Source organism: Watersipora subatra, chromosome 11, assembly GCF_963576615.1.
Source record: "Watersipora subatra chromosome 11, tzWatSuba1.1, whole genome shotgun sequence".
In the NCBI taxonomy this organism is placed as follows: domain Eukaryota; kingdom Metazoa; phylum Bryozoa; class Gymnolaemata; order Cheilostomatida; family Watersiporidae; genus Watersipora; species Watersipora subatra.
In genome coordinates this window covers 16,354,759-16,368,358 of record NC_088718.1, presented here as the reverse complement: position 1 = coordinate 16,368,358, position 13,600 = coordinate 16,354,759, and the positions used below count along the sequence as shown (strand labels likewise).

The following is a 13,600-nucleotide window of genomic DNA, read 5'->3' as shown; positions in this document are numbered from 1 at the left end:
TGTTGTTTGAATTAAATTGTCCATTTAAATTGACACATTCACCGTAACAGGTATCTTACTGGTGTTTCTGATTGGCTAATTATGATGTTTTTAGATATGCATAGACTTCAATACATCACAATATAGAGTGTTTGTATGGCATTAGATATGCATAGACTTCAATACATCACAATATAGAGTGTTTGTATGGCATTAGATATGCATAGACTTCAATACATCACAATATAGAGTGTTTGTATGGCATTAGATATGCATAGACTTCAATACATCACAATATAGAGTGTTTGTATGGCATTAGATATGCATAGACTTCAATACATCACAATATAGAGTGTTTGTATGGTATTAGATATGCATAGACTTCATTACATCACAATATAGAGTGTTTGTATGGTATTAGATATGCATAGACTTCAATACATCACAATATAGAGTGTTTGTATGGCATTAGATATGCATAGACTTCAATACATCACAATATAGAGTGTTTGTATGGCATTAGATATGCATAGACTTCAATACATCACAATATAGAGTGTTTGTATGGTATTAGATATGCATAGACTTCAATACATCACAATATAGAGTGTTTGTATGGCATTAGATATGCATAGACTTCAATACATCACAATATAGAGTGTTTGTATGGTATTAGATATGCATAGACTTCAATACATCACAATATAGAGTGTTTGTATGGCATTAGATATGCATAGACTTCAATACATCACAATATAGAGTGTTTGTATGGTATTAGATATGCATAGACTTCAATACATCACAATATAGAGTGTTTGTATGGCATTAGATATGCATAGACTTCAATACATCACAATATAGAGTGTTTGTATGGCATTAGATATGCATAGACTTCAATACATCACAATATAGAGTGTTTGTATGGTATTAGATATGCATAGACTTCAATACATCACAATATAGAGTGTTTGTATGGCATTAGATATGCATAGACTTCAATACATCACAATATAGAGTGTTTGTATGGCATTAGATATGCATAGACTTCAATACATCACAATATAGAGTGTTTGTATGGTATTAGATATGCATAGACTTCAATACATCACAATATAGAGTGTTTGTATGGTATTAGATATGCATAGACTTCAATACATCACAATATAGAGTGTTTGTATGGCATTAGATATGCATAGACTTCAATACATCACAATATAGAGTGTTTGTATGGCATTAGATATGCATAGACTTCAATACATCACAATATAGAGTGTTTGTATGGTATTAGATATGCATAGACTTCAATACATCACAATATAGAGTGTTTGTATGGCATTAGATATGCATAGACTTCAATACATCACAATATAGAGTGTTTGTATGGCATTAGATATGCATAGACTTCAATACATCACAATATAGAGTGTTTGTATGGCATTAGATATGCATAGACTTCAATACATCACAATATAGAGTGTTTGTATGGCATTAGATATGCATAGACTTCAATACATCACAATATAGAGTGTTTGTATGGCATTAGATATGCATAGACTTCAATACATCACAATATAGAGTGTTTGTATGGTATTAGATATGCATAGACTTCAATACATCACAATATAGAGTGTTTGTATGGCATTAGATATGCATAGACTTCAATACATCACAATATAGAGTGTTTGTATGGCATTAGATATGCATAGACTTCAATACATCACAATATAGAGTGTTTGTATGGTATTAGATATGCATAGACTTCAATACATCACAATATAGAGTGTTTGTATGGCATTAGATATGCATAGACTTCAATACATCACAATATAGAGTGTTTGTATGGCATTAGATATGCATAGACTTCAATACATCACAATATAGAGTGTTTGTATGGCATTAGATATGCATAGACTTCAATACATCACAATATAGAGTGTTTGTATGGCATTAGATATGCATAGACTTCAATACATCACAATATAGAGTGTTTGTATGGCATTAGATATGCATAGACTTCAATACATCACAATATAGAGTGTTTGTATGGCATTAGATATGCATAGACTTCAATACATCACAATATAGAGTGTTTGTATGGCATTAGATATGCATAGACTTCAATACATCACAATATAGAGTGTTTGTATGGCATTAGATATGCATAGACTTCAATACATCACAATATAGAGTGTTTGTATGGCATTAGATATGCATAGACTTCAATACATCACAATATAGAGTGTTTGTATGGTATTAGATATGCATAGACTTCAATACATCACAATATAGAGTGTTTGTATGGCATTAGATATGCATAGACTTCAATACATCACAATATAGAGTGTTTGTATGGCATTAGATATGCATAGACTTCAATACATCACAATATAGAGTGTTTGTATGGTATTAGATATGCATAGACTTCAATACATCACAATATAGAGTGTTTGTATGGTATTAGATATGCATAGACTTCAATACATCACAATATAGAGTGTTTGTATGGCATTAGATATGCATAGACTTCAATACATCACAATATAGAGTGTTTGTATGGCATTAGATATGCATAGACTTCAATACATCACAATATAGAGTGTTTGTATGGCATTAGATATGCATAGACTTCAATACATCACAATATAGAGTGTTTGTATGGCATTAGATATGCATAGACTTCAATACATCACAATATAGAGTGTTTGTATGGTATTAGATATGCATAGACTTCAATACATCACAATATAGAGTGTTTGTATGGCATTAGATATGCATAGACTTCAATACATCACAATATAGAGTGTTTGTATGGCATTAGATATGCATAGACTTCAATACATCACAATATAGAGTGTTTGTATGGTATTAGATATGCATAGACTTCAATACATCACAATATAGAGTGTTTGTATGGCATTAGATATGCATAGACTTCAATACATCACAATATAGAGTGTTTGTATGGCATTAGATATGCATAGACTTCAATACATCACAATATAGAGTGTTTGTATGGCATTAGATATGCATAGACTTCAATACATCACAATATAGAGTGTTTGTATGGCATTAGATATGCATAGACTTCAATACATCACAATATAGAGTGTTTGTATGGCATTAGATATGCATAGACTTCAATACATCACAATATAGAGTGTTTGTATGGCATTAGATATGCATAGACTTCAATACATCACAATATAGAGTGTTTGTATGGCATTAGATATGCATAGACTTCAATACATCACAATATAGAGTGTTTGTATGGCATTAGATATGCATAGACTTCAATACATCACAATATAGAGTGTTTGTATGGTATTAGATATGCATAGACTTCAATACATCACAATATAGAGTGTTTGTATGGCATTAGATATGCATAGACTTCAATACATCACAATATAGAGTGTTTGTATGGTATTAGATATGCATAGACTTCAATACATCACAATATAGAGTGTTTGTATGGTATTAGATATGCATAGACTTCAATACATCACAATATAGAGTGTTTGTATGGCATTAGATATGCATAGACTTCAATACATCACAATATAGAGTGTTTGTATGGCATTAGATATGCATAGACTTCAATACATCACAATATAGAGTGTTTGTATGGCATTAGATATGCATAGACTTCAATACATCACAATATAGAGTGTTTGTATGGCATTAGATATGCATAGACTTCAATACATCACAATATAGAGTGTTTGTATGGTATTAGATATGCATAGACTTCAATACATCACAATATAGAGTGTTTGTATGGCATTAGATATGCATAGACTTCAATACATCACAATATAGAGTGTTTGTATGGTATTAGATATGCATAGACTTCAATACATCACAATATAGAGTGTTTGTATGGTATTAGATATGCATAGACTTCAATACATCACAATATAGAGTGTTTGTATGGCATTAGATATGCATAGACTTCAATACATCACAATATAGAGTGTTTGTATGGCATTAGATATGCATAGACTTCAATACATCACAATATAGAGTGTTTGTATGGCATTAGATATGCATAGACTTCAATACATCACAATATAGAGTGTTTGTATGGCATTAGATATGCATAGACTTCAATACATCACAATATAGAGTGTTTGTATGGCATTAGATATGCATAGACTTCAATACATCACAATATAGAGTGTTTGTATGGCATTAGATATGCATAGACTTCAATACATCACAATATAGAGTGTTTGTATGGTATTAGATATGCATAGACTTCAATACATCACAATATAGAGTGTTTGTATGGCATTAGATATGCATAGACTTCAATACATCACAATATAGAGTGTTTGTATGGCATTAGATATGCATAGACTTCAATACATCACAATATAGAGTGTTTGTATGGCATTAGATATGCATAGACTTCAATACATCACAATATAGAGTGTTTGTATGGCATTAGATATGCATAGACTTCAATACATCACAATATAGAGTGTTTGTATGGCATTAGATATGCATAGACTTCAATACATCACAATATAGAGTGTTTGTATGGCATTAGATATGCATAGACTTCAATACATCACAATATAGAGTGTTTGTATGGCATTAGATATGCATAGACTTCAATACATCACAATATAGAGTGTTTGTATGGTATTAGATATGCATAGACTTCAATACATCACAATATAGAGTGTTTGTATGGTATTAGATATGCATAGACTTCAATACATCACAATATAGAGTGTTTGTATGGTATTAGATATGCATAGACTTCAATACATCACAATATAGAGTGTTTGTATGGCAATTTAAAAATATTTCTATTTCTCTTTTCTAAAAATAGCGCCAAGTATTTCAATGCCAAAGTCGGCAATATATTAACATACTGTTATTACTGTCCATCACTTTCCCCGACCTACCAACCCTTTTCGCTACAATGAAATATGTCACCTTTATTTGGCTGCATGTGCAAGTGAACATCAAACATTTGGTGGATTTAAACTCAACTTCACTCCTTTTGGTAAAAACGAAAATTTATGGTAAGACTAATTTAAATATGCAAGAAATTAATTTAGTACTTGATCAAATTCTAGGTCTCTATTTGGCCAGTGTTAGCGTTTTGACAGACAAATGCTGTTGATTTAGTCAGTTGATTATATTATATAGGTATGTTCTTGTTCTCACAGAAATCGACTATCATAATGAGCATATGATCATGGGATCATAATGTCATAGTGAGCTGTTAAACTGGTTGCTCAAGTCGTAATATGTCGAGGGTTTTGTCTCACTTTTATAGTAGCATTCAGTTTATCTATTTGTTGGCCATCTTATTAAGAAGTTATATTAAAGTACAATATTGCAAAATAAATGATGTTATAATACTATGTTAATAAATATATTAGTATAATAATTTAATGATACAAATCAAAAATTGTTACAAAATATAGGTGAAATAAACGTCTGCTACACTCAGAAGCGGTCAATAGTTTCTGTTTAGTCAGATGACATGCTCAGAGCGGATACAATGAGTAAGATTTTAAATTTTCTCATTTCTTGCTATATACTAGGTATTTTTTCAGGTGTTGTCAAGTTTGCTGTTGCTAAGTGGGAAACACTTTTCATTTTCAACTATTTTCATGTTATTTTGTAGAAAAGCTTTAAAATCTCACATTTAGCTTCTTGTGAACGAAAGCTTAATAAATTAGTTTTACTTTTCCGCGTGTCTGTATGTAGATGTCTATTGCAGATACCTAGGAGCTACAGAGAGAGCCACTGCTAACCAATTTGCTGCAGTACTGGACCAGCTCTACACAGAAAATGAAGGTTAGGCAGCGAGCTTCGGTTCAGGCAGCAAGCTTGTTCAATTCAAACCTTTTCAATTCTTCCGCGATTTACATTTGTTAATCGTGAACACCACAAAAAATTAACACACAAGTTGTTAGTTTTGTTTTTGGTCAAATATTCAAAATATTCTTTGATTCTATAATATTCTACTATCAAGGTTTTGATTAGAAATCATGTCTAGTTGCCAAGAAGAAGTAAGTGGGTTTGTACGTCTCCTCAATAGGGATTGAGGATTGAGGCCACTCAGGGCTGTTGAGGATTGAGGCCACTCAGGGCTGTTGTAGCAGTTAGTTTAGCGGAGAGTTCATCTTAGACAGTTTTGCTTATTGAAATGCAGCAGTATACTGGCATGATGCGCTATATTCCTGGTATGGTATGAATTCATATTCCTTTGATAGAACAAATTTCTATTTTACTTTTGTTCAAGTTCTTAGCAATCATATGTATTTATTATTTTATTTTTCTATTATTTCATTGGCAAACAGAAATGTTCTCCCAATTATGCCATACAAGAATCATAAAACAAGAAAGGGCGAGAGTTACTCGATAAAATCAAATAAATGGCTTGACATATAGCATTTGAAATACCTTTCTTTGTTAAGAGAACGGGTATTAGGTGGAAGATTGCAATGATATTTTCAAAATAATTGGTACATGTACCTCGTGGTTGTATGCAAGTTGTTCATATCATGAAGTTGAAATGAGTTGAGTTTTAAGTGTCATGTAAACGATGAGGACACAAACCATGAAAAATATTGAATCCTATAAATGGAAGTAAGATAAACATTTAGCATAGGCAGAGTAAGAAGATGGAAACAATTCATTAAAAAAAACTTATTTCCTGTTGACAATAAAGATAGTTTTATTGTTTTTGTCTGCCATTACCTCGTTTTCATGAAGTGGTTCTGTTTAAAAGGTGAAGTGCTCCACCCGAACAGTCTGCGTTGTGCCTACAGGGCAGTGAAAGGCCTGTTCACACTGCTTTCTAAAGCCGAGGCTATAGATGCTGATTTACAGACTCTCTATCTACCTTCGCAGGTCTGTGATTTCTCATCTCTTCCAGCATTTGTAGTTTTTCTGTAAACGACAATACCAGGAAAAACAGGATGGCTTTTGGCATTCAAAGAAAGTGTGGCTTGTTGCCTTTTGTCTTGAGATGTGTACAACTAGTAGTTATCTACACCTGCCTTTGTCAATTTAGGTCTAAGAGGATCAGAGAGTTTGTGTCAAAACAGTTTTTAGTTTTAGATCTTGCTGATGATAGCAATATGTGAACAGTCATAAAGCTCAGACACACAGGAATATTATAACTCTTCTGTAGGTTCATGCAGTTGCTCATATTCTCTCTACAATGTGGCCATGTTATGTCTGCAACATTGTATGTAGGTTTTATGTACTTGCAGATTTGCTGGTAGCAAATAGTTAACTTTTACACGCAGTCACATGTATCATTCCACTGTCATTCGCTCAACTAGTCGCTCAACCTGCTCTTCATGTCAAATATGTTCTCATTTAGACAGGACACTATAGAGTCTTCGATGGATTATGTTATTTATATGATTTATTGCTTGTATGGTTTATTATTTATATGATTTATTATTTATATGATTTATTATTTATATGATTTATTATTTATATGATTTATTATTTATATGATTTATTATTTATATGATTTATTATTTATATGATTTATTGTTTGTATGGTTTATTATTTATATGATTTATTGTTTGTATGGTTTATTATTTATATGATTTATTATTTATATGATTTATTATTTATATGATTTATTATTTATAAAATTTATTATTTATATGATTTATTATTTATATGATTTATTATTGATATGATTTATTATTTATATGATTTATTGTTTGTATGGTTTATTATTTATATGATTTATTATTTATATGATTTATTATTTATATGATTTATTATTTATATGATTTATTATTTATATGATTTACTATTTATATGGTTTCTTATTTATATGATTTATTATTTATATGATTTATTATTTATATGGTTTATTATTTATCTGATTTATTATTTATATGGTTTATTATTTATATCATTTATATGGTTTATTATTTATATGATTTATTATTTATATGATTTATTATTTATATGGTTTATTATTTATCTGATTTATTATTTATATAATTTATTATTTATATGATTTATTATTTATATGATTTATTATTTATATGGTTTATTATTTATATGATTTATTTTTTATCTGATTTATTATTTATATGATTTATTGCTGCTGCAAAGGAAACAACAGTTTTTACGTGATCAACTTATTAAAAAATTTTATTTGAAAACAAATTGATTAAAAGTATTTCATTAGATTATTGGCAGGCAACTGATACTACCAAAAGTTTGCTGAAAACAGGCTACCTTTTTGTTTGTAAAATGTTTGAAGACTTTTAACTGTGGCTAGCTGTAATAAATATGTATATAGTATTTTGCAATTGGCTTGCATGACCTATTATATCTTCAAATTGATAAAAACTGTTTTCACTCAAGTCCCTTTGTAGAGGTTTGTAAAATTACTATCAATTTGTAAATAAATTTTGAATAATAGCTACAAGCTCTTACAAACTATAGCCTGTGTTCTAACAGGATGCGTGTCTGAGGCCAGCAGCCTCCCTAGTCTACAATGATGAGCCCTCATATACCGAGAGACTACTCAACTTTGATATGCCATTTCTTGTTGACCTGAGGGAGTGCAAGCTGCAAATTAGCTATTTCAATGAAATAGTTCGCAAACTTCCTGAGGAGTTGCGTCCTCTCATGCTCACTGATCTCGTGGATGAATGTCTCGATGAAAGTTGCTTAGAGTGCCATGTAAGTCATGAAGTCCTCATTTAATGTGCATAGCTGGCATATATATGTTTTTGCAATTTATGGTTCTTTACTATCCTGCCAGTCTGGTGCCGTGTGAGAGGTCATGTGTAATAGTTATCCGCACAATTATTACCCGGTGTAGCAAGATGGTTGATTAGTGCAGTTGGTAGTGCTTTGGTATACCAAGGTGGAAGTAGCGAGTTCGAATCACAATGAAAGCAATCTATTTTCCTAACCTGTAGCATTACTTCGCAAGGACATGTCTCTTATTGTATTAACAGTTATATTTTGTCTGTTTCCACATGTTTGTGCGACAATATTCTATGGATATTTTAATACTGCACTTTTTTTCTTGCCCAAAGTATCCGAGTAGATAATTGAAGCTGGATCGCATCTAAAAGTTTGTTGCAAAATAATTTTTAGTTGTAACACATAGTTATTGTCTAAGGCATGAAAAAGTTATGTTAATCATTTTCAATGGGAAATGCATAGACCTTTTGACTATATTTAATATAGTTAATATAGTTAATGGTGACACATTTTCCTTGCTTTTCATCAAAAAGGTTTTGTTGGAAAAAGCCCCTTAAGGTCATTTCCAAGTTATTTCGCATTTTCCTGCAGCTAGCAAGTTCTGCACTCATAATTTCTAGCAGAAGATTTTCAGTACACGCAGTTAAGAGCCTGAACAGCTTTAATGCATTGGACCCATCTGGTTGGTTCAAGTTTTACTTCTGTATCACTCAGGAAGGTTATATGAAGGTTATAAAGGGTGATCTCTGAGGTTTTTTCCTGTTCACAGATTATCCCACTCAACCCGATTAAACAACCAGATTATCTAAGACATCTCGATGCTCAAAGCAGCAACTCGCTGTATGCCATAGGATGAATAAAGCCTTCTATTAAAGTTTTAATTTGTGTCGTTTAAATGTTCACAATTTTTGTATCGCAGTCTTCAAGCGGTGCTGCGCAGATCCTCAGGAGTCGTCTCACTTCTACCGAGTTTACAGCCGGAATCCTTCGCCTCATCAGACATGACCACATGGAGAGGGCAGAGAAACCAAAGTCGGCAGCTCTCAAGGTCGTTCAAAAGTCACTTAAAAGCATACGAGTGCATGCTGTCGAGAAGCTTATCACATATCTCAAGTATGATGGAGAGAAAATTGCAGGATCTGAGAGCGACGCTGAATGCTTTATAACTAAGGTAGGATAACTCTTATTGCTTTGGTTGGATAACTCTATAACTGCGGAGCAGCTATTTCACGTAATAGTTTTTACCTACTCACTAGTACGATGGCAGTCCCAAGTGCCGTGAGAGATTTTCAGGTGTAATAAATAGCCACACAATTATTCTGAAAATATTCTGAAATGCCAGCAGTTAGTAGATATGGGCAGTTGGTAGCCCGACAAGCAGCAGAGCCTAAAGTTGTGAGTTTGAATCTTATAGGATGCAATCTTTTTTACTCACTTGGTTATGATGGAAAGACGGACATGGCTCACATTATATGAAAGATTGACACCGGATATATCTATTTATAGCATCTGGTAGCTTCTAAATTTGTACCATATACTTTGTGGTAAATATTGATTTTCTGTTATTGCGTTAGTAGAGAAGTGTAACTACGTTAGTAAGATGGGGGAATTCTATTAGTAAGACTTCTTTTGATACAACAGTGTGACTCTTTTTGTAGGCCACTTTAACTGTGAGCAATGCGGTGTGACTCTCTTTGTAGGCCACTTTAACTGTGAGCAATGTGGTGTAACTCTCTTTGTAAGCCATTTTAGCTGTGAGCAAGGTGGTGTAACTCTCTTTGTAGGCCATTTTAACTGTGAGCAAGGTGGTGTAACTCTCTTTGTAGGCCACTTTAACTGTGAGCAAGGTGGTGTAACTCTCTTAGGAAGAAAGAGTTTTATTTGATTCATAAATATTTGCTTCTTTTTTTTACCTTTTAGAGCTGTTTTATTAATATACTCAACTCTTAATTGTATTTTATTAGCTGTGAAGTCGTTAAATTTTTGAAACTTTCCTTTTGCGGATGTGCTCCGACATTTTTTACCTTTGTTTAAAAAGTATTAATATAATTGCTACGAAAAAGATGAGAGTGATCAAAATTTTTTTTTTCTACAAGAAGAACTGTGAACTACATTTTTAACGAGCATAAGAAGTGGTACTAATTTTTTAAGCCGAGATAAAAAAGTCAAAAGTTTGCCAAAAAATATTACTCTTTGTCCGACTTACCCTAGAAACATTAGCTACAGCAAAATCACCGTCATCACCTGATTCATCAGATTCACTGATATTTTACTACTAAATCAATACTCAAAGTCCCAATAATATATCTGCATTATCTTATGCACAAATTTGAACTGTACTTTTGTTGGGATCAGCATCTATCTTGTTGACTAAAAGTACTGAAACAAACTAATTCATTTTTCATATTCACAGTTTTTTAAATAAGCATAATAATTGGTCAGATGAATTGCCATTTTGTTGTTTACTTTTAGTAAAAAATAACTTATTGCTCTACTCCTTGTACAAATTAAACAACACCTTTGTTCCTAATGACATATTGAGCGGCTTCTAAAGGGGTGTCTAGTAGGGAATAAGTGATGTCACCTGTCACTAAAGTGGTGTCTAGTAGGAATAAGTGATGCCACCTGTCACTAAAGTGGTGTCTAGTAGGGAATAAGTGATGCCACCTGTCACTAAAGTGGTGTCTAGTAGGGAATAAACGATGCCACCTGTCACTAAAGTAGTGTCTAGTAGGGAATAAGTGATGCCACCTGTCACTAAAGTAGTGTCTAGTAGGGAATAAGTGATGCTTCCTGTCACTAAAGTGGTGTTTAGTAGGGAATAAGTGATGCCACCTGTCACTAAAGTGGTGTTTAATAGGGAATAAGTGATGCCGCCTGTCGCTAAAGTGGTGTCTAGTAGGGAATAAGTGATGCCACCTGTCACTAAAGTGGTGTCTAGTAGGGAATAAGTGATGCTTCCTGTCACTAAAGTGGTGTCTAGTAGGGAATAAGTGATGCCACCTGTCACTAAAGTAGTGTCTAGTAGGGAATAAGTGATGCTTCCTGTCACTAAAGTGGTGTCTAGTAGGGAATAAGTGATGCTGCCTGTCACTAAAGTGGTGTCTAGTAGGGAATAAGTGATGCCACCTGTCACTAAAGTGGTGTCTAGTAGGGAATAAGTGATGCTGCCTGTCACTAAAGTGGTGTCTAGTAGGGAATAAGTGATGCTGCCTGTCACTAAAGTGGTGTCTAGTAGGGAATAAGTGATGCTGCCTGTCACTAAAGTGGTGTCTAGTAGGGAATAAGTGATGCTGCCTGTCACTAAAGTGGTGTTTAGTAGGAATAAGTGATGCTGCCTGTCACTAAAGGGGTGTCTAGTAAGGAATAAGTGATGCCGCCTGTCACTAAAGTGGTATCTAGTAGGGAATGCATCAAGATTAAAATCGACAAAACTTGATTTGCTCTCTTCTTGAAGGATTTTTATGTCTGACAACTCTCTTGGTAGACTTGTGACTCTAAAAAGACTGAGTGGTGCCTCTATGTGCATACGGATGCTGAGGTGACTCCCCAGCTGCTTGTTAAGGTCGCTGAAATAGTGAATAGAATAGCGGGTGGTCTCCTACAGAACTCTATCATATATCTCCACCCCATCCTCAGCTGCGCCGCTTATGAGATTCCACTGACACTCGACAAACTTCGCATTCGTCAGGATCACCACTCTGGTATGTATTTTTTCTCCTTTTATTGATTTCTAACTATGTTATTGTTTTAATTGTATTTTTAGCCATTTTCCTTAATTATAGTTACTGCTGCTGCTCAGTTCCTCCATTTTATCTCTTTCATTTTCTCATGAAAACTTCACTGTAATTTTTTATGTTGTTTACTCTTTTCTGATAGTCTTTTTATTGTTGTTTGATTTGTGGATTTTTTCTTCTTTTTTTCCAAATACCAACATTGACAAGCGGATATTGTACTTGTTCAACCAGTCTTTAAATTTAACACATATCTTACACTTGGTAGTTTTAGCAATCTATTCAACTAGCTAATTTAGCGGCTGTAATATATTTGTAATTGAATGTTTGTTCTGGAACTTAGTTTAGTATCTACAATTGTATTATAGTAAAGGGGCCTACGCTGCAGCCACCCGGTGCATTCATTCCTCTTGACTTACACCACCTTCTAAAGCAAGACTTTGTTGACTTTGAGACAGAAGAATATGTTGGCTTTGAATTGGATGATCCTGAGATGTACAATCAGAAAGGTTCAGCTACATACATCTATGCTACAGTCATAGAAAAGCTTCCAGTAAGTATGTTAGTTGTACTTTTCACATCTGCTTCCCGTACGTTCTGTTGCTTATGTTCACTACCATAACTGTGCTGTCTAGTACTCCTGAGAGTTGTCCTGCATCTCACTTGCATCAATTGCTGTATATTTACTGTTAATACATCTGTAATGACAAAATTAGGTATTTTTGTTTTAACTAAATTTGACTTATAATTAGATCATATTGATTATATATTCGTATAAACATATTATGTTTATATTAAACATTATTTTGCAATTTATTATGTTTTAGAGCATAAAAATGGTAAGCAATTAGTAGTCTGGCGATACCAACAATGTTATGTATGGTGATTACATTGTGTTATCTTGAGGCACTTTCCATGTCTGAGATTATTATTTATGTAGGTTATTATTATTGTATATATGTATACATACCCTAGGACACTTATGTATTCGCGGCATCTAACTTTCGCGTTTTCGCGGCAACAGCCTCTCGCGAAAATTTCATGAGCGAAACTAAACTATCATAACGAACGAGCGAAAACGCGAAAATAAATGGATTTCTTCATTGATATTCACAATAAAATCGGCATATTAGAAATGCAGGCAATTTTCGTGTGTGGTTGGCTC

At 33.0% G+C, this 13,600-nt stretch overlaps 1 protein-coding gene across 1 annotated transcript in view; it reads left to right on the top strand.

Annotated features, from left to right (window-relative positions):
- LOC137407861 (sacsin-like) overlaps positions 1–13,600 on the top strand; it is a 218,419-nt gene that overhangs the window by 186,760 nt on the left and 18,059 nt on the right. The window contains exons 74-79 of the mRNA XM_068094241.1: positions 5,723–5,799; positions 6,737–6,858; positions 8,447–8,671; positions 9,621–9,872; positions 12,189–12,405; positions 12,804–12,988. Of these exons, the coding sequence (XP_067950342.1) occupies positions 5,723–5,799; positions 6,737–6,858; positions 8,447–8,671; positions 9,621–9,872; positions 12,189–12,405; positions 12,804–12,988 (1,078 nt within the window). The remainder of the gene's footprint in view (positions 1–5,722; positions 5,800–6,736; positions 6,859–8,446; positions 8,672–9,620; positions 9,873–12,188; positions 12,406–12,803; positions 12,989–13,600) is intronic.